This window comes from Anomalospiza imberbis, chromosome 4 (genome assembly GCF_031753505.1).
Source record: "Anomalospiza imberbis isolate Cuckoo-Finch-1a 21T00152 chromosome 4, ASM3175350v1, whole genome shotgun sequence".
In the NCBI taxonomy this organism is placed as follows: Eukaryota; Metazoa; Chordata; class Aves; order Passeriformes; family Viduidae; genus Anomalospiza; species Anomalospiza imberbis.
In genome coordinates this window covers 32,730,043-32,750,419 of record NC_089684.1, presented here as the reverse complement: position 1 = coordinate 32,750,419, position 20,377 = coordinate 32,730,043, and the positions used below count along the sequence as shown (strand labels likewise).

At 35.1% G+C, this 20,377-nt stretch overlaps 1 protein-coding gene across 2 annotated transcripts in view; it reads left to right on the top strand.

Annotated features, from left to right (window-relative positions):
• Positions 1-20,377, top strand: part of LRBA (LPS responsive beige-like anchor protein) — a 363,194-nt gene that overhangs the window by 89,619 nt on the left and 253,198 nt on the right. Inside the window, exons 31-33 of one of the 2 annotated variants that reach the window (XM_068187837.1) lie at positions 7,314-7,392; positions 7,654-7,787; positions 9,954-10,015. In XM_068187837.1, coding sequence (XP_068043938.1) covers positions 7,314-7,392; positions 7,654-7,787; positions 9,954-10,015 — 275 coding nt within the window. The remainder of the gene's footprint in view (positions 1-7,313; positions 7,393-7,653; positions 7,788-9,953; positions 10,016-20,377) is intronic. The other variant, XM_068187836.1, reaches the window with a different exon arrangement.

The following is a 20,377-nucleotide window of genomic DNA, read 5'->3' as shown; positions in this document are numbered from 1 at the left end:
CATTTCTTGGGAAAATCAAAAAGGTATTGTTTCAGGTATTTTAAAGGAAAAGAGGAGCTATTGAAATATAGTATGTTCTTACTCTTTGGGAAAAGGAGAATCCATTTTGCCCCAAAACTGCAGGAGGTAACATTATATTAGTGTAGGAGTAATATTTGAAGTAGTGGAATCAGCTGTATTTTGAAACGTCACAGTTATTTGGGGAAGATTGGTTCTGAGCAGCTAATCTGTTTTAAAAATAGTAAAACCTCACCTACATTGAAATTGTTTAATATAATTGCTAATTTGTTAACTTCTGACTGATCAACCTGGCTTAGTTGTAGGCTTAATTGTTACAATTTCTGAAGTAGGTATTCACTTGCTTTTAATAAAAAAAAACCAAACAGATGAACATTGATTTTCAAATTTAGTCATGTTTTAAGAACGTATAGAGGAAAAAAATAAGTGCTTCTGTGCCTGTAGAATGTATGAAAAATCCAGACAATAAACAATACTAATGCAGTTTGTAACTATGACTTCCATCATGTCTGGAAGTTTTGGCAAAAATTGGACATGTAATCTGAACTGATATGCATAAAAAGAAACTAATCAGGATTAAAAATAGACATGTTTAGATTGGCAATATAATTAATTAAAAGAAAAAGTAAAGGAATAAATGAAATCATGCCTTAAACAGATTAAAACCTGAGACTGTTTCTTTTTTCCCCTGTAAAATAATGGCATGGAAACAAAAATCTTTCTGAGTTGGAGTGGTTTACATTTAATGTTGCACATGTAAATTGCACACATTTTAGTTTGAGATCAAATTCTCTATAAGGCCTTAATTTTTTTTTTTTTTTGGAATATGGAAGATTGTAATAGGCAATCTTCCTATAAAACAAAAATATAATTACTATAATTTTCCTCTGAGTTCAAATCCCATATTCTTTCATTAATTCAAATCCCATATTCTTTCATTAATTTTTAGTTTCATGCAACAGAGAATCTACATTGTTCTCATTTTTCCAGCTAACACTCATTATAAGTCTGTTTACTTTCACAATTAAGAAATAAACCTTTTTTTTTTTTTAAAGTGCTGAGATTAGGTAGGGGCTTATATAGTGAATTTAAATTTAAGGCTAATTCATGTTTGGTGTGAAGGCTGTTAAACATTATTCCTATATTAAAAAACACATCTCATCTGTTTTTTTTAAAGGGAGTTTTATATACATTTGTTTGATACATTTAAAAAAACATAGCAAATATAATTATATATATACTATATATACAAATAATAATTATATATATTTTAATTATAGATATAATTTGTTTTAATATATATAATATATAGCATGTAAAAGATATAAACACATAATGCTTTATGATGAAGACTTGAGCAGATTTAGTGCAAAAACAGGGGTGAATGTGGTATGCAGACATTGAAATAGGATTAAATAGCAGGTGATACTAATGTGTAGAAACACTCAATTTGGGAATAAGTGTTACATAGTATGTGATCATCTTCCACCTATAGATGTGATGTCAGAATTGCTTGGTCAAGGTAGAATTTGTGTTGAAATATCACTCTGTGTGGTTCCAGATGCCTCCATTGGCATTTGTGTGGGCTCAGAATTCATCTGCTTCCTTCCCAATAATTTTTCCTGAAGTTTGCATCTTGCCTGTAGCTCAAGGGCTGTGAGCATCTCAGATACTTGGTGCTTAGGTGCTCCCATATCACACAGATTGTGACGTATCTTGGCCTACCAAATACAGAGTGTTGATGGGTTGGAAAGAACCCTCCAAGCTCACTCTGTTCCTCAGTACTTCAAAAGGGGATGAAAACATGTTTTGGCCTCAGACACTCTGGCCTTTTTGCAGAAGATTCTTCACCTTTACTCATTCAATCTGCAGAATATTTCATAGTACAAAAAGTCTTTCTTGAGCACAGATGTGCCCCTTGTGGTCTGAACTTTCCCATCAGTCTGTTGCTGATGGCTGGTATTTGGATTGTTGGTTTGCTGGAATGTTGGATGGAGAAGATAAACCTGTGGGCCCATCTTGAGCTAATCATTTGATGCCTACCACCGAGGGTGGTATTGAACAAAAGGGCCTCTTTGCTAGTAGTAGTGTAAGAAGGGTGAATTCACTGGAGTTGTTTCTTCCTTGGGTTGTCTCACAGGCTGAATGTGTGATGTGACGCAGAGGTTTTACACATGCTGTGTTCAGGAAGGGCTACTGCTAAGAAAAGACTAATATTTGGACAGGCAGGACTTGGCAGAGCTGCCTGAACTATTGGGAACATGCCAGCAGGATGCCTGTATTTTTGTTTGTCAGTTTTCCTTTTAAATGTTTCCATTACAGTCACAATGTTCTGAAGTGGTGACAGTTTTTAAAAATGCTTTGCAGTTTGCACTCCCACTGTTTTCTCTGATGCTCTGAGTTTCTCTGTTTATGTACTCGAAGGATTTCACAAGTGTTTTATTAGTGCCCTCAGTTTTGAGACTTTCACGATTCAGGTTCCAAATGTTTGTTCAAATACAATTTATATGAAGAGGGGATAGGAAAACTCTGAGGAGTGAATTGTGTTTTGTCCTCACTGATGTTCTGAATATAGAAAAACACACTGAGAAGTTCCACTCAGTGTCTGTTGGCTGCTTCCTCCCCTTCCTACTTAAAGTTCTTCGAGTTTCACTTGTTTTGCCTCTGAGCCACACACAGTTAGTTACAGGATTTTTTCTTCTCTGGACAAGCTGTACCCCAAATTGTGAAGTTGTAAACAAGGCCATGTCAAAGAGTAAGGTGACAAAGGAAGTAAATGCTTGGAAGAAGCACCAGGCTAAGCAGTAACAGCGGGTAAAAATGGAGTTATGACTCCTGAATTCTAGTCCAGTACATAGGAAAATGTAAATTTTCTGCAGCATTTGGCTTGTTTTGCAAAGATGAATGGTATTCCTTTCATTTTTATACATAGGTGAAAATGAACTTGAAGTCATGCAATAAAATAAATTAACAGGAGACAAGATAAATTAAGAAAAATGATCATGAAGCGAGCTACCGTCAGCGCAGAGGTTGTTCATGCAATTCACTGGATTATAGTAATTATTTCAAAGAGAATTCCAACTTAACGGTGACAGTAATTGAAGGCTAGTTACCAGAGCAGGATGACACTTAAAAAAACCTCAGATTCTGAAGATATGCAATGGAAATGACTTAATACTGTGTCAATATAAAAACTGTTTTAAAGCTGCTTCTCTTAAGAGAAGTTTTCACCATTGTTTCATAAAAATCTGTTTTGGTTTAGCCTACAGATGTGTTTATGTGACCAATCCCTTATATTAGCTTGTAAAACCTTTTGTTGTAGTCTTGCATTGTGCACTTCCAGTCCTGGAAGTGTATTCTTGAATGAGCTCATTATTTTGCTAGATACCTCTTCCACCAAGGGCACTGGTGCATTTATGTAGGGTAGGTCTTTTCAAAATTAAGAGATACAGTCATTTAATTCAACTCTGAGTTTTTTTAATACCTCATCTCCATCTCCTCACAAAGTAAATTATCATGTACTGCTTGTGCATTGCCAAGTGCAGTTTGTAAGTGCACATGCAAAAGCATGAGGATCTTGCACAAAGAGTTTTTTGACATTATTTTATTGCTCGAGACACTATTTGTTTAGACCCTTGGGGACCTTGAATAAACAATAAGGTTTCACTGTAAGGGTGCTAGACAGATGATCTATTTGCATTTTCTTTTATGTTCTTGCAAATGTCTGTAAAACTGTCAGTTTGAAGGAGCCAGTTTATCAGTGAAAGGATAAGGAAGAGATAACTCAGTTTCATTCCACATGTTTGAAGTAGCTACTGCACTTACCCACATGTGTATTGTGGATGAAAATATGCTACTGAAGTATTTTCATTTTTTCACTAAAAGTGGAAAAAAGTGTAATAAAAAGCTACCTCTGAGTTAAATAAAGTGAAAAATATACTTTCACAAAACAAAATCTGCACGCAGAAGACACTATGCCTAAATCTCATTGAAAAGAACCCTGAAATTCTCAGCTGGGATAAATCTGAGATTCACCCCTTTTGGTGAAAACTATCTGAGTTTGGAATGTGGTTTTAGGTGTTGATAAGCATGAAGAAATTCAGACCATAAATATCCTTATGTAATCTTCAAAAAGAATATCAGTTTATATAGATGCCTCCCTTATGCTTTGTTTGATTGAAATTATCAATGCTTTTTCTGTTATGTCTATTTTTAAAAGTTGATATTTACTTAAAATTTCATAATCTTTTACATTTATACCTAATCTTTTTTGTGCAGGTTTTTTATATTTCTTGAAGAAAAAATAGTCATATCCTATCCTGTCAGTGATTTCCTTTACGTCCCACTCAAAGTATTTTTACCAGTTTTGTTGACAAAATGGAAAATGAAAAAAGCCCCAACCCATCTCAACAAAATAAAACAAAAAACAAGAAAGCCAAGTTACCCTAGACTGTTTATTTACTCATTTCGTGATGGCTATTAAGCCCTCCCATTGTCCTTGCAGATGTTTCTCTTGATTTTATTTTTTCCCTAATGTTTTCCTTCAGTTATTTTGCTAATGGCCTAAATACTCCGCAGAATTATTTTTGTCTCATTTAATTTAAAAACTCATTCTGTTATGCTTCACTGTTAAGTCTTATTTTATCCTGATAATCTTTGCTTTAATAGGGTAGGATTTTAGTTGTATATAGTATTGACTATATAACCATACCGCGTGAGTAGTGGGTTACTGGTGACAGATTTTAGATGTGGTAAAAAGCATGTGAGCATTTCTGTATCATGACATGCTGTTTCCACAACCTGTGTGTTGAGGAGTTTCTTATTTTGAAAGTTTTGTTTACCATTTCAGTTTGGCACTCTGTTGGACTACCCAGATCAGTGTGCTGATTTCCCTTTATGGGTAGTGTGTGCCTGTAAATCAGCTTTTCAATACGTGGACTTGGGAGTATTTTCAAGTTGGAGGGACTTGTTAAATGAGAATAGGGATGTTGGGCATTAGGGAGCAAGCTGGGTATTCTAGTAAAATTATTTAAATTTAAAAATTCTCATGACAAATGACAGTAGTTTTAAAGTCTTAATTAAAAGGGAAAGAAAATATTGCAGCTGTTATGTATCTGACAAACCACTGATTCATGTGGCTTTGTTGCCTTATGTGGGCTTTGTTTTTCTGTTCGGGAAGCTGTGTTCTAATTTTCGGCACATCATTTTACAGCTTCTCTGTTGGGAATACCCAAAATACTTTTTGGGTATTGTAAAAAAATGGAATTATATCCATGAAAATATTGAGAACATTTACAAAATCTTACCATCACCTTGAAACTTTCAGGAATATATATTTAATTAGTCTTTATTAAAGAAATTATTTAGGATACAGTGCCCAGAAGATTCACATTTCATTTTGCTTTCAGCTAGCACTTTGTTCACCACTTTCTTATCCTTCATTCTGTATGGCCCACTCACTTTCCTTCTGATTCTATCATACCTATACAGCAGTCAGCATACGAACTTCAGGTTGAATTTATGAAAAACACAAATGAATCACATTCACAAAGATATCTCCTATCTCTGAATAAAGAAAAAGAAATGAGAGCAAAACTTTTCATGGTTATGGTATTCTAATTTATTTTATTAGTTCCTGTGCTGCCTTTGAAACAAGATTGGAGAAAACCACCTTCTCTGGATAGAAAAACAAAAAAACCCTCACCCACCAGAAACCCTTGATACTTTTTGGAGGAAGCACTGTGTTGCCAGAGTTTTGGAGCAGAAGTTTGAAATTTGATGGGAGAAATAAATTCACTATCTCAAGGATCTGTCTTTGACATCTATCTGTTTCATTTCAGTCGAGTTGAAAATCTTTGAAAAGTTTCAGTTGACACATTTTGGTAAATAGTTTCAAGATCTCAGCAACTGATTTCCAGACAGGTTGCATTTAACTGAATTAGCAAACTCCATTGTAGGTGGGACCATCAGGAATTTTTCTGTAGTTACAGTTCTAAGAAGGGTAACATCTTTGCTAAGATAGGTGTGAGAACTAACATGATTAACTCTCTTGTTTCAGGCTTTTTTCCTTTTTTTTCCCCTTCCACTCCTTTCCTGCAGCATAAAAATCTGTAACTGGCAAGGTGAGAGGAAAGAGAATAGGACAGGTTCTCAGGGTGGAAAGCGATAGGATTGCAGATGGACTAGGGGCAGTCATGCTCCTGGGAAACACACAGAAACCTGTCTGCTAAGATTCATTCCTCTCTATAGCTTGGAATGCAGTGTAAGATTTGTGAGTCACCATTCCTATCCTGCCAGAAAATATCTGTGAAGTCTCTGGCTGTCTTGCTTGCCCCCTGTTCATCATTGCTAATACCAATTCATACTGCAGTATGGGGAGGTTGTATTTCTCTTTATATACTGAACAGCAGAATTTAATATTTACAGATTCCTCCTGTGCTGATGAGAGCCATGTAGTGTCAATTTGACATAACACAACTGCTTTTTTTCTGTAAGTGTAGGATACATAAATGACCCAGTCTTCCCTATCAACCTTTGAATAATTGATGTGGCAAAGTTAATAACTCATAAATAAGGTTATACCACTACCATCATGCTAATGACACCAGCAGTGCAATGGAAAATTTTATCATAGCTGCCTCTGTCAGAGTCTCAGTTTTGCAAATATTTAAACCTGACTGTTGAAAATACCCACTCATTGTTTTCTGTATGATTTTGATGCAAATATATATTTTAATTTTAGACAAAAATACTAAGGGCTTTCTCTGCAAGTTACTTGAAATTAGGTGAACACTTCCATTAACCAAAAGAGATGGCTTTAAAACATTACCACTTGGTTGTATATTATTATATATTATTATTATTATATATATTAACTTATTATAGGCATATTAAATGTATAAGACATTGTTTGTATTAATTTCTAGGGTTGTGTTACTAAATTTGTTCAGAGAGGATCCTGGCTTATAAGACCAGAAGGAATCACTGCAGCCTAGTCTGACTTCCTTCACAAAACAAACTACAATGCTTCCTTGAATTACTTTCTGTACATGCTAAAGCAACATTTGAAAAACTTGCCATGGCATACCTGGTAAATATGAATGCAAGTAAATAGGATTTCTGTGGAAAAAATATATGAGGTACAAAGAGGTGAACGGAGTTCACCTAGTCCTCACACAACACTTGAAAACCATGGTTTCTCAGAGCTCAAACTCAAAACTTTAGTTTCTGGTCTGCTTTTCTAATCCCTGGAATGTTTTCTTATATAATTTGTTTATTATTACTTTCTCTTGTAGGAAGGGGATCATCTAATTCAAAATTGCCATCTGTTCCTGCAGTTTCTTCAGTGCCTGAGGATTCTGCCTCCAATATGAGGTAACTTCTCCAATTGATCTGAACAGCTGTGCTGTGGCTCATGTTATTGATATTACACTTGATATTCTGGTACCACATAACTTAAGAATGTCCTTTTGCTGATTTGCAATAATCAATGAACGTTTGGTAAAAAAATGAGTGTTGTTTTAATTCCTTCTTAAATATGTATATCACTTAAACATTGTCAAAATCTATATTCCTTTTTACAAAATTCCAGTAACTTCCTTCTTTTATTGCTAATCACACGTATCTCTCTACTAGTATTACAGACAGGCTTGAGCATGCTTTGGAAAAAGCTGCCCCACTTCTGAGAGAGATTTTTGTGGATTTTGCTCCCTTTCTTGCTCGGACTCTTTTGGGCAGCCACGGGCAGGAGTTGCTGATAGAAGGTACAAGTAAGTTTCCATTTAAAAAAGTGGGGTTTTGTGTTCTTTGTTACCTTGGAGACTGAAAATTTCTTTATTTAGGAACTTTGCCTTCCCAAACAGTGCTGTCCACTGGATTTCACTGCCTCTTGTTCCTTCTGTCTTTAGCCTTTTGAGGTCATTGTCATTGCCTCCTCATCTTTGCCATCTCTGCTACCTCTTTGTGTCCATCTTCCTTTGTTTTCCAACTCTCCTGGCCATTTGTCCCATAGAAACTGGTGTACAAAATGTGTTTTGTGAGCTTTAAGAGAAATTTTGGTGGCAGGGTTAACACTTTGATACACAGTAGAGTGTATAGTGTAGCAAGTTGGGAACAAGACCTGACACTTTTACTGGGATGTTGGAACAGACATGTTCTTGGGAACTATGTCAGTGGAGTGTGTTCTGCTGCCTCTCTTGCACGTGAGTCTGCTCCTGGCTTTTTGGTTTCTAATTGGAAGGGAGTCATACAGGTAAGATGAAGAGAATACTCCTCCTACAGTATGGAGGAGAATTTTCTGGCACATCTGAGAAGATGGGGACTCCTGTGCACAGCAGTGATCATGGCTCTTCCTGGTGGAAGACTGGCATGAAATTGTCACGATTGAAATTATGAAGTTTTCTTTCTACTGATGGGTTTCTCTCTGCTTAAAAATGAGGCTCAGTTCTGCAGTGCAGACATTAATGTCCTCAATTTTAAAAATTGTGCATATTGGAAGACTGAATTTAGCAGTGCAACACCAGTTTTTCAATTTTCTCAAATTTGACTGTATCATATGAATTGCTTTGTCCACTGATTTTTAGAGTGATATTTTCAGGTTTTGTCCTGTTGAAGAAGTGACAAGAAGAGCTTGTTGCAGCTCACAGTGATAAGTGCATTCATGATAGAATCCTCTGGTTGCTTAACCTTAGCTGTGTTTGCACTAACACATCTAATTTCTTCCTAGGGAATTAAAGTTCTTTTAAAAACATTTTTGAAACTACTTGTTTCTTGGATTAGGACAGTCATCCTGTTTGTAGGGCTGAATATGAGCATTGTCAGATACACAGAGTATCAAACCCTGCTAAATGTTTCACTGAGGACTGCTGATATCAAAATTGAGACTTCATTAAATTTCACAAATTAAAGTTATCTAGTTTAGGAGTTTAGCTTGCTTACCATTTGAGAGAAGAAGAAATGGAAAGAAGAAGTATATGAATTGCTTTCTGTGAGACTCAAAAAGATGGGTTTCTACTTTTGTTTATGCATTTGGACATCATTTTGGCTGATAAACATTTTAATGGAAGCCGTCTTGTGAACAAATTTATTTCATTCATTTAATAAGAAAAAACAGAAAAGCAGTTTTTCTCAAAGCTTTATGTTTGAAGATAAAAAAAATCTGGTTCAAAGTATTTTGACTGTAGTATGGTTATATAGATGGATAGATGAGTATTTCATAAATTGGATGAGCAAAGAAAAAGCAGGATAATCACTGGGAGTGTATGAATGGTCTAGACAAAAATAAACACGATTTTTGTTTCTAAATCCCAGTTATAGACAAACCCAAAACAAAATGTGAATTCAAATAATAATAGTCAGATTAGTTTGTAAACAACTGAAAATATACAATAGGTTACTGCTTGCATTTCTGCTTAGGTTTAGTGTGGGGTTAAGGGTCAAAGTACTAATAAGAGTGTTTGGGATGTCTGCTGCCATGAAACAAAATGGAAACTTGATTGATAGCTGGGGGCTGAAAGGAGAGCGCGTCATGGAGAAAGCAGAGGTCATAAAGCCATTTCCCTTCTCTGCATATATAATGACCCAATCCTTCAAGAAATAGCAAAACGTAGATACAGTGGATTAATATAACATATGTTAGCCACACTTCTGATCATTTTGACATACAAACATTTATGAAACTGAGTAATGGGGGTAAGAATTGCTATTAGCTGCTTCTTTTAGACAGAAGGCATGGAATTTATGATTTCCCTCTCGCACATACGTACTTTTATTTTGTGCTGATAAAGTACAAAATTGAACTGGAAGTGGCATGAAAATTTTGGTTTTCTTTTGTTTGTCAAAACGCTTCTAATCTATTGCACTTCAAAATAGTTTGTGTTAATAGCTGGTGCCACGAGAGCATGCATTTATGTATCTTTTTTTTTTTCCTTTTGTAGGTCTTGTGTGCATGAAATCTAGCAGTTCAGTTGTGGAGCTGGTGATGCTCCTTTGCTCTCAGGTGAGGTTTAAATAATTCTGAAATTGTTCTGTCTGAACACAATGGAGATTACAAATAAAATTTTACTTTTAATTTAGGTTCATGTGTAATAGGTAAAAAGATAATGTACGAGGCCTTTTAATTAAAAAAAATAGTAATGGTGTCTATCCAAGTGGCTTTTTGTTACCTTGCTATTGAACATTTACATAACCTTGAAGATGGTGTGCCTACGTAATTCTATGCTGTCATTTTTGTAAGATGAGACAGGATCAAAAAAATATTAAAGTTAAGGAAACAGATTGATTCCTGCATCTTGACATGCTGAATCCTCTGGGGTAAATATAATTTTTCCTTTTGTGTAGAGGTTATGAAATGAGTGATAAACACTTTTGAAACCCTGTCATTCCTAATTGATTTGACAAGTACTAAGGATTTGAGATAAATTTAAGAAAGCAACGCTGGTTGTCATCAGTTTGGGACATTCTACATTCCTAAAGGCAAAGTGATTTTAGATATGTAAGAACTTGAGAACTGCCTGTTCCTGTGGACAGAAAAGAAGCAGAGCCTAAGGAAGTTTTTTAAAATTATGTCTGTTTTATTAATTGGATTTTTTGGGGGGTTTCTTGCCTTTTTTTTTCTTTTTTTTTTTTTTTTTAATTAAATGGAAGACTGTTTTTATTGAGCTTTTCTTTTGGTGCCTTAAAATTATACCTTTCTGGTAGTAAATTCCCCTACTTAAAACTTTAAAATAGCCTTTTTTAATGGGAATGGTATTGGTCTAGAGGTCAAGGGTTCTGACCCATTTCAGAACCTTTGACCTTCATTTACAACCCCTATGGTTTGCTTGCCTGACGAATAAGGATAATGCAAAATTAATGTTTCTTCACATCGATTTATTCATTTTAGTGCCTATATTGCCAAATTTATTTAGAGTGTGCTGATAGACATTTCATGAATACAAATGAAAGAATCATAGAAGGTGTGAAAAATCGATAGTCTACATTGTCAATAAAGTGCAATAAGAACAATTACTTCTGGAGATTACACCTAATAGATTTTACAATGAACTAGTGAAGAGTAGTTATGTTTTCCAGCGAGCTTATTATTAATGAATGTAACCAGAACTTTGTTCGTCTAGTTTTCCATCTTCCTTAGGAAATACAGTATCATTTTACCCTGAAAGGAATTTAATATTCCTTATGGAACTTTTGGAATTTAGAGATTATTTTACATATGGCGGTACTGGAAGTGAACATTGTTCACAACTTCTAGAATATGAACTTGGAGCTGATTTAAATTATAAAAGAATCTTTTCTACTGAGAAATCCATATAACAATTTTTACCATTCATTCAGGAATGTGTTAAAGTAAAAACTAATCCAAATATTAAATATGTGTCTCACAACTTGGTATTACCATTTAGAAAAATTAGTTTTTGCTGTCCATGCTGCTTGTATCAATAATTAGTGCTTGACCTTTCCCCTTTTTTTGGGGTAAGGTAATCTAATCTTTCTTAAAATCATGTTGTGCTCTGTACTGTATGTCACTTGTTTGGTTTTGGGAAGCGGAACGATAAGGAATAAATGACGTGCTCTAATGCATCTATTTGTCATATGTGTCACAATGCCATTTAATGCTAATCTAATCAAATTGAAGCTACCGTGATAGCTTAGCAGTGCAAGTTGCACAGTTCTTTGTGGAGTAGTAAAAATAAACCAATAAAGTCACAAAGACCTCAAGGTCTTTTTAAAGTTACATAGCAGCTGTAATTTTTGGCAGAATATGAAAAATGATGTGAGAAATGAATCTAAAATTAGCTCCAGATGTATACAGATTGTTCTGGGATGATAATTACATTTTTCACTTTGAATTTTCCTAATTCAAAGAGGTCAGCATGGCAATCACAGAAGTGATTTATTTTGTTAAGAAGTGAACTGTCTTTAGCTACATGAAAGCTTGAGAGATATGAAATTGAATTTCAAGCCGACATTTTACAGATTCTGGGAGGAGATGGGGTTGAGCTTGATTGATTTTTTTCTTTTTTTTTTCCTTCTTTTTATTTTCCTTTTTTCCCCCACAAGATAGGGGGGGAAATGAAGTGATATCCTTTTGCTAAAATTTTAATTAATTTTTAAGAGGAGATGGAGAGGATGCAGTGCCAAAGATCAAAAGATCAGGTCAAAAACCAGTTTTTAATCACATAAATAATGTGGCATAGTTATGAAGTAAGTATCTGCAAATTTGATTTAAAACTTCACAAATTTGTCAGCCATCGTTTTATGAAATTGAAAGATTGCTCTGATTAATCTTCGGTGTTTTTTATGATAACCTCTTCTCAAAATTCATTTTAAACATTGTAGATATGATGCAAGTACTTGGATTGTTTTTCTGAAGCACCCGACATTTTTCTGATGTTCATTTAGATCTGTGGCTGAATTATATTTTTCTTCCTCAGATATGGAAATGGAACAATAATATCCTACAGTTTTTTCATAAAATTGTGAAAATAAAGCTTTTTAATGGGTGAAGTAATTTTAAAAAAAATTCAAGAGGTACAATCCTCTGAAACTCTTTGTGACACCTGGTTAATATATTTTCTCGTCTAAAACTCATATATTTAGGCATATGGAAAAAGACTCTTATTTAATGTTTTTGTGTTTGCATGTTGATATATTGCTTTCTGTTTAACATAAGGTAAAAAGAGAAACAGGTGGTTTGAGACACAGACAAAAGGCTTTTTCTAAGACAGAAACAATTGTGTTTTTTGATAGACACGCTGCATTTTGAAACGTGTCTCTGTGTGTGTACTTACATTTCTATAAATCTATCAAAACATAAAGAATCCTTCATTTAATATTACTGCAAAGTGTTCCTGCTTATTTGACATTAATATCATTTTTGAAGGAATCGACGTTGCATTCAAGGCCACTTTATAAAAGCGTTGTGTTGCTCATCCTAATTCAGTCTGACACACATTCCAATAACACTACCTCCCTTCTAGGGTTTAAAACTAAATTTATGGCTGAGCATTGTGAAGTGCATCATTTAAAAATGGTTTCAACCCAAAACATCTAATAAATAAATAATGTGTATGGCTACTCAGTAGCAGACTTTCCAGACTAGAAATCATTCCATCGGATACTCAACAGTCCACTATCGGAGAGGCCTGTCAGATAAATCTTATAGTAGCTGCATTCATGTCCTGTAAATCACATGTTATTGTCTGAGCCTTCTGCCAGGTCATCTATTCTTTTCCCATTTATCAGAAATGCATACAGTACAGTGAACCTGGAAGCACCATTTTGTCTGGTCTGGCATCCTGTCGGGGTAATTAAACCAGCCTAAAGAAAGAAGTTCTCTTTCTGTTCTCCTGTCTTAAATGAGTGACATTAGGATGTTAGAGGTGCTCACATGCAGTTGTGAGACAAGACTTCTTCACGGGGAAACTGATGTCACCCCTGAAGAAAGCACTTTCATCTAGAAGGGCTCTCTCTCTGTGCCTAAAACTCAAAGCAGCATGGTTGAATTGCGTGTCCATGGACTGCATGTCCATAAAGCATAAGTGCTACTGTGCTTTCTTTCATTTGTCAGATATTTTCTTGAAATCCATGACTGTGTAGAAAGACATGGCTGTAGACCACATGGCTGTGGTCTTCCCTCCTCTCTCATGAAGGGATTAAAAATATTTATCTCTTGCTCATGTGCATGAAGCATTATTGTAGCTGCAAGGTGAAAAGGTACGAAATACGTGAGTTAGGTTCTGTAATTTTCCTTGATGCCTTTGGATTTACAGAATTTCTGGCACTTGAAAGTTGCTGCTTTCTGTAGTCAATCAACTGAATCATCACTGGAGTTTGTCTTAGAGAACTAATTAGGTGGCTCTTCTCAGCTTCATCTTCTACTTAAGAGCATTTTTCTACTGAATCTAAATGTTCTAGACTGTAAAATAAACTTACACTAACTGATTCAAACACCATTCAGCTCTTGGATAATTTTCTAAAATTGATGGAATGCCACTCAGCCTATTTAAGAGGTTACAGCTGAAAATGAATAAATACTGCGACAACTCTTATGACCCCTCCACCGCCACTACCCACACACTCACCCCGTGTGCTTGTTCAAGGTGTTCTGATTCTTGGTTCCTCCTTCCTCTAGCCAGTGTTTTTTCAAAAGGACTAAAGGCACATTCTTGGTAGCTGATGGTGTATGTAAAACCAAGACCAACATTTCAATACATTTAATTGCTAAATATTTCATCTTCTGAAAATACTAATATGATATATTGCTATTAGATGTATAGTGGCCCTTGATAAACTATTACTTCTTTGGGGAGATGAAAGAGAGAAGCATAAACCCTAATACTACAAATATATTTCATGTGCAGAGATAGCATTTCCTCATATTGCCCAGTGAAATATAACCATGGTTGAACATGTCATGTGCAGCTCTGACAGTTTTTGGAGGTTTACGTCTGCATTTAAAAAATACAGCAGAGGCTGATTAGTAGTATTAAGACAGAAAAAAATTACGCCCTGAAAGTTAGTCTTACTGCCCTTATAGGCAAAGATCTTCAGCGTAGAGGTCTTTAGCTTGCTTTCATTTTTCTATTTCTTTTTTCTTGTCTAACTTAGTTGTCTCTGGTTAAGAGGTGACATTTTTGCCACAGGTGTTTCTTCAGCATGATACTTCATATTCTACCAAATTGCTTTGCTGGTAGATTCTGGTACTCATGAAGAAGTCAGTGTGCATCCCTTGCGTTGGCAGCACGTTAGTCTTCTCATCTCTCTTACTGTGATAAGGAATCTTAATTGAGCAATGCCAACATGTTCCATGTACCCATACAAACTGTAGGATTCCATTATTTTCCCTAAGGAAGAGCAATAGGAGTTCGATTTTTTCAGCAGAAAAAATCCTTCCTCTTCCACCCCATTGCTTAAGTGTTTGTGGAATGCAGGGGGATCTTCAGGCTTTTATGAGTATCCACTGCTCAGAAAAAAAAAAATTGCATCACCTCAGGAATGGATTTCTGCAGTGTGTTCTAAAATGTGGCAAGCCTTTGAATTGCTTGGAGATTTTCGTTGATGTAAAAGATGGCAGGTTTTCAGTGTTGGTTTAGAGAACACATTATGCTGATGCTCTGTGATCTGCAATGTTTCCTAATTTACCTTTAAGTGCAATTTCATGTGATGGATAAGTGCAGTGATTACTATGAAGTTTTAATTGAATTGATTATAGTTTATCTAAAGACCAATGTCACTGTGATACCATGGCAGCCAAACTCAACAGATTCATCAAAACTCTTTAGCAATATCCTGGTTGAAATATGAAGAGAATAAATGCCATTGGAATACTTTTTATGTGCCCCAAATATTAGATGATGACATTTTAATACCAAAAATGTTCTTCCATCTAATCACTTTGTTATAACAGCTGAAAATAAGTTTTAAAAAAATTTGATAATCCTTTAGATATGTGGTCAAAAATATATATGTGTGTTTTGGCATAAAGGGTAGATTTTGTAGGGATTTTGTAAGCTCTCAAGTGATTTTTTATCAACTGTAATACATGCTCTGATTTCCTTTTAAAAGCCATTTAGAAGATATCAGGAGTGGAAAGGTTTTCTTTGTATACAGTGTGAATTTCTGTCAATAGGATCTTAGTCTATATCAACAATTAATGCAGCAGTACTTGAGTTAAAAAACTTCAGTGATAGATTGCTTTTATGATAAAATTTTTAGAAATATAACTTTATCAGGCAAGTGAAAATGCATTAGAACACACAAAAATTGAAAAAAAGAATGTACCAATATCTAAATTGAGAAGTTTAGGGGAAGATTTTGCATGAATCATGCCAGTAGATGTTTGCCTTGTGCCTTATCTTACTAACTTTCCATGAAATGTTGTGACAGAAACTTTATAATGCACTTGTATCTTATTTATTACAATTAAAAAAAAAATATTTCTATTGCTTGTGCTCTTTTGAAGTATTGGAGATTGGAAGAATATTTGCTAGCCTAGCTTTTTGTAGAGATGAGGTAGCTGTGAAAGGGAGAATATTCAAGATCATCTTACTCTACTATGGATTATTTAAATTCTTAAGCTGCTCAGATCTGCTTCATACCAAGTGGATCCAGGCACATTAATAAACTGTGTAAATCCTAACATTTGAAAACATAAGATTGCCAATCATGTTAATAACTGTTACACAAGCAGCAGTAGGGATGTTTCTATTGTAATTTAGTAACAAATACTACATGGTCTTTGTAACTGGAAAACAAAATGGAAGGTCTTTATCCTTATCTTTTTTAGGATGCAACTGGATGGAAAATAATTGGGAAATGCCTGTTGAGCTTTATGTATAGTGTTACTTCTGATATTTTCAGTGAAAAGATTTTACATTATAAACTGTTTTCTTCTCAAAAATTCTTTTCCCCCTACAATATATGTTTTAATATACAGAGGATGGAGAGCCAAGAAGAGGGAAAGGTAGATCTCACAGGGTGCCACGGAGAGGGAAAGGTAGATCTCACAGTAGCCAGGGGACATGCTATCAAAGTATTCTCCTGAAGCAGAAGAGATTTAAGTTCAATTAATGTTTCAGGTAACAATTTTATCACTAGGTAAAATAATCTGTCTGAAAAGTTTCAACATATCCTCACAAAGTAGCTAATAGTCCAGGAGCTTAAGGGCATTCAGCGCTCATGTAGAAGAGACCAGTTTTGAAACAAATTAAGCTCTCACAATTTTTAAAAGCAACATTGTGATTCATCTGTTTGTCCTTAATTGCCATTTCCTTTTATTTGTTGTGATATAGGGTTTCTTCATTCTTCTGCTTTGCAAGACACTTTATATATACCCAGTGAGCTGTTTGGCTAGTGGTCAGTAGGATTAATTTTGGAGAATGTGAATGAAAGTCCTGGAAGTTGTGGGTGGGCACTGGCTGTGGAATCCAGACTCCTTAAATGTGGTCCTTTGGTGCTTTGATTTTAGATTCTGTCTTGTCAGTAAGTCTCCTTCTAACAAAACAGAAGGTTACATTACGAAATCTCTTCTCTAGAACACCTGGGTTCTTCCTTACACTGATATATCTGGGGCTTTATGCATAGTGTAACTTCTTTCCTTCCTGAGTGGGAGTTTTTCTTCCATCTCTAAAATCTGAGGATTTCAGTTTGCGTGCTGAAAATGTCTATTGACAACTTTAATGCTTGGTATTTGTCACTAAGCAGAGTACTTGGAATGATTACAAATGTATTACATGTGCTATGGATATTTTGCTGCTTGCTTCATTGACCTGTATTATACATTTGAAGTGTCTGAAACTGCAGATCAAATTGGTAGATAACTGTCTAAAATGCAAATCTGATAAGATTGAAATAAATGGGAAAACCTTTCCTTTGAACTGGAGAATGTTGAAATTACATTTAAATTAGCTGCATATATTTTTTTGTTCTTTGACTTAACCAGTATGTAGATTTTGTCTCTCCAGAACTAGATTATTAGAATATATTCTGTGTGAGATCCCAGGATAATGTAAAACCTGTCCCCACTCTGATCATCCCCACTCTGATTTCCTGTTGCTTTCTAAATTGTTTGAGAGTTTGATTTCCTGTTGAGTTCCATGGAATTGCTTGGAGAGCACCCTAGTATGTTTAAGTAGGAGTTTCTTTCAAGCTCCTATTCTTAAAATTGCTAAGGTTCACACTTCACTACACTTGAGACATTCTTGAAATCTGTCTTTTCTCTTAGGTGTAATTGCTGACTACAATTCCTACTAAGGAATATTGTACCTTTAGTATTGGTTATAGATAGTTTATTTAAAATTTCTGTGTCAAACAGTGACTGAATTTAAAAAACATTAATGTAACAGACTCATGCAAGAACCAATATGCCATGAATGAATTGATGTATACTGATGGTTTGCCTAGTAATAGAAATCAAATAAGTTTTTAACTTTGCTTTTGCCTTAAGCGTGAAAATAGGTTGAATGTATTCAGAATTAGTTGCCAATACTGCACAAATAATAAGTGACCTATTCTTGACTTGGTGATGCAAGAAGCACTTGGTAGTTGTATCCTGGCAGGTGGTGGTCTCAGTGGTAAAAATGTGTTTGCTTGCATCCTTATATCTTAATACTTAGTCTAGGAGGATGTTTTAAGGGTTTTCTCATTCTCCACTTTGGAGGTGAAATGTACAATGTGAGATTTTAAGATAAACAAAAACTAGTGTTTTTTGGTTTATGCTACACATCTGCTTTCTGAGACGAAATTGTGAGCTTTGTGGTTTTGAAGTATGAAAAAAGTCAAGATGGGTTCTGTATATTAGACTAAGAAAGCGTATAGAGAGGTACAAGCGGACAGGTGTAGTAAAGCTGTGACATTTTTGTTTGCAGTGATGTGAAGCATTGTTTCTTGGAATTCCAGTTGGAGGATTCAACATATCTTACAGGCTTTTGGTAGAGAAATGGATAAAAGATAGGGATACAAACCACAAAACCATTCTTTGAAATAGTTTGCCACACTGTAGTGGAGAGATGAACTTTCCTAAGTTGTTCTTACTAAAGCAGAATTCTTCGGCAAAAGTGAGGATTTTTCCTCCCTGATTTTCTTTCTTTAAAGTACAATCTTTAGTGGTTCTATAGACTTCTCATATATTATAAGCTCATATGAAGAAAAACTCTCTCATGAGTTAAAAATTACTTGCATTTGCTGAGAAATTCAGGACATGGTGTTGGTGTGAGTTTAATGGAAAACACACCCTTTACAGCTAGAAATATTAGCCCTTAAAGTTGTGTTGCTGAGAGTTTGATTGATTAATGTATATGTTTTTATGTCTAGGGAGGAGAGTGAATTGTCTAATGTAAATGTGAATCTTGGGAGCAGGATAGGGGAACAGGACAGCATAATTTCCATTAATGTACAGTGCTGCAGATGTTCAAAACTGAGGGAACATAATTTAGCTACAGAAGCAAGACTTTTCTGAAGAAAAAAGGCATCCTGTTGCTTTACCAGCACACTAGGACTTAAAAAAACACCACCATTTAAGGTGAGTTTTGTGCAACAAGAGCACACCCCGTGGCTTGGCAGTCTAGTCAGAAGGATGATACCATGCTGACTTTATAACTAGATCTTTGAACAATATTCTCAGGGGTGGTAAATGCAAAACAAAGTAATATCAACTGGCACTTAATTCTGTGAGCTCCCTGCTGGTGGGGCTCTGCACTGAAATGGAACTCTTCCTGACAGGAAGTCAGCCGCGAAGTGTGGAGACCTCTGAAAATAAAGTGTGCTTTAATTTGACACCCTGCTGTTTTACAGCCAGTCTGTTTAATTTGAGACTATGGAAAGAGAGTTAGTGCAGGGGAGGGGTAGGAGATTATGGAAAGTTCACTGAGCAGCAATGCTTCTTGCTGATATAAGACTAATTACAAATATGGGAACTTTTTTGTTTATGTTTATAAAACAAATAATGTGTCTCTGTTTTTGAGCAGAACTGCTTGCGGAACTCAGGATTTGGGGAGCTGTGCTATTTACTGGAAGTTCTACCCCAGAAACTTTGTGTAGAGGTGCTGTTCAGTTTATTGTCTGACTTGCAGTCTTATTTAAATGCATCTCTGCTTTTTGCCTTCTTCTGCAACTGGGAAAACATGTGTCTCATCAAGGATTGTTGGCAATGCACTATTTTTTCCATAAGTATTTTGTGATAAGTAAAAACTCATAATTCAGATTATTCAGTAATCATGTTATTGAGGTCTGTTAGGTGTTAGAGCCTAGTTCAGAGTAATTTTGATTTAGAAGAAACAGCTGGTTTTTCCAGTGCTCTTTGAATAGTTCTGCAGACATTTATTTCTGTTTCTACGTGAAAGCAATATGGATATATTTTTCTTTTAGTAAATGTACTTGGTGAGTGCAGGTGAAAATTTGCAGTGAAAGGAGCAGAAAATTATTATTTATCATCTTTATTGTAGTGACAGATGATAATAGAGACTTTTGTTGCATCATGTTTTATATATATTGTATTATTGTGTGAATAAATAGAATAGATGTAGGATGAGGAAGGGGACAGAGTGTGCAAGTGGAGTGTAATGTGAGAGATATTAGTTTTTCTGCCTTTTAAAAAATTGATTTAACTTTATTTTCTCTAAATCTTTTAAGAAAAAATCTGCATTAGGATTGGATTGCCTAAGGAAATATCAAGGGATCGGTTCGGACATCCTATGTTATGAGGGAAGAGGTGGGATTGGTTCAGATACTTGAGTTTCATTCCCTCAAAGGTACAATGATAGCAAGAATCATGTTCATCATGTGCATGCATTCATTATGAGAGTTAAAATAGAAACCAAGCTACATTTGAAGAAAAGAGTGAAACCAGAATCATGGAATCATA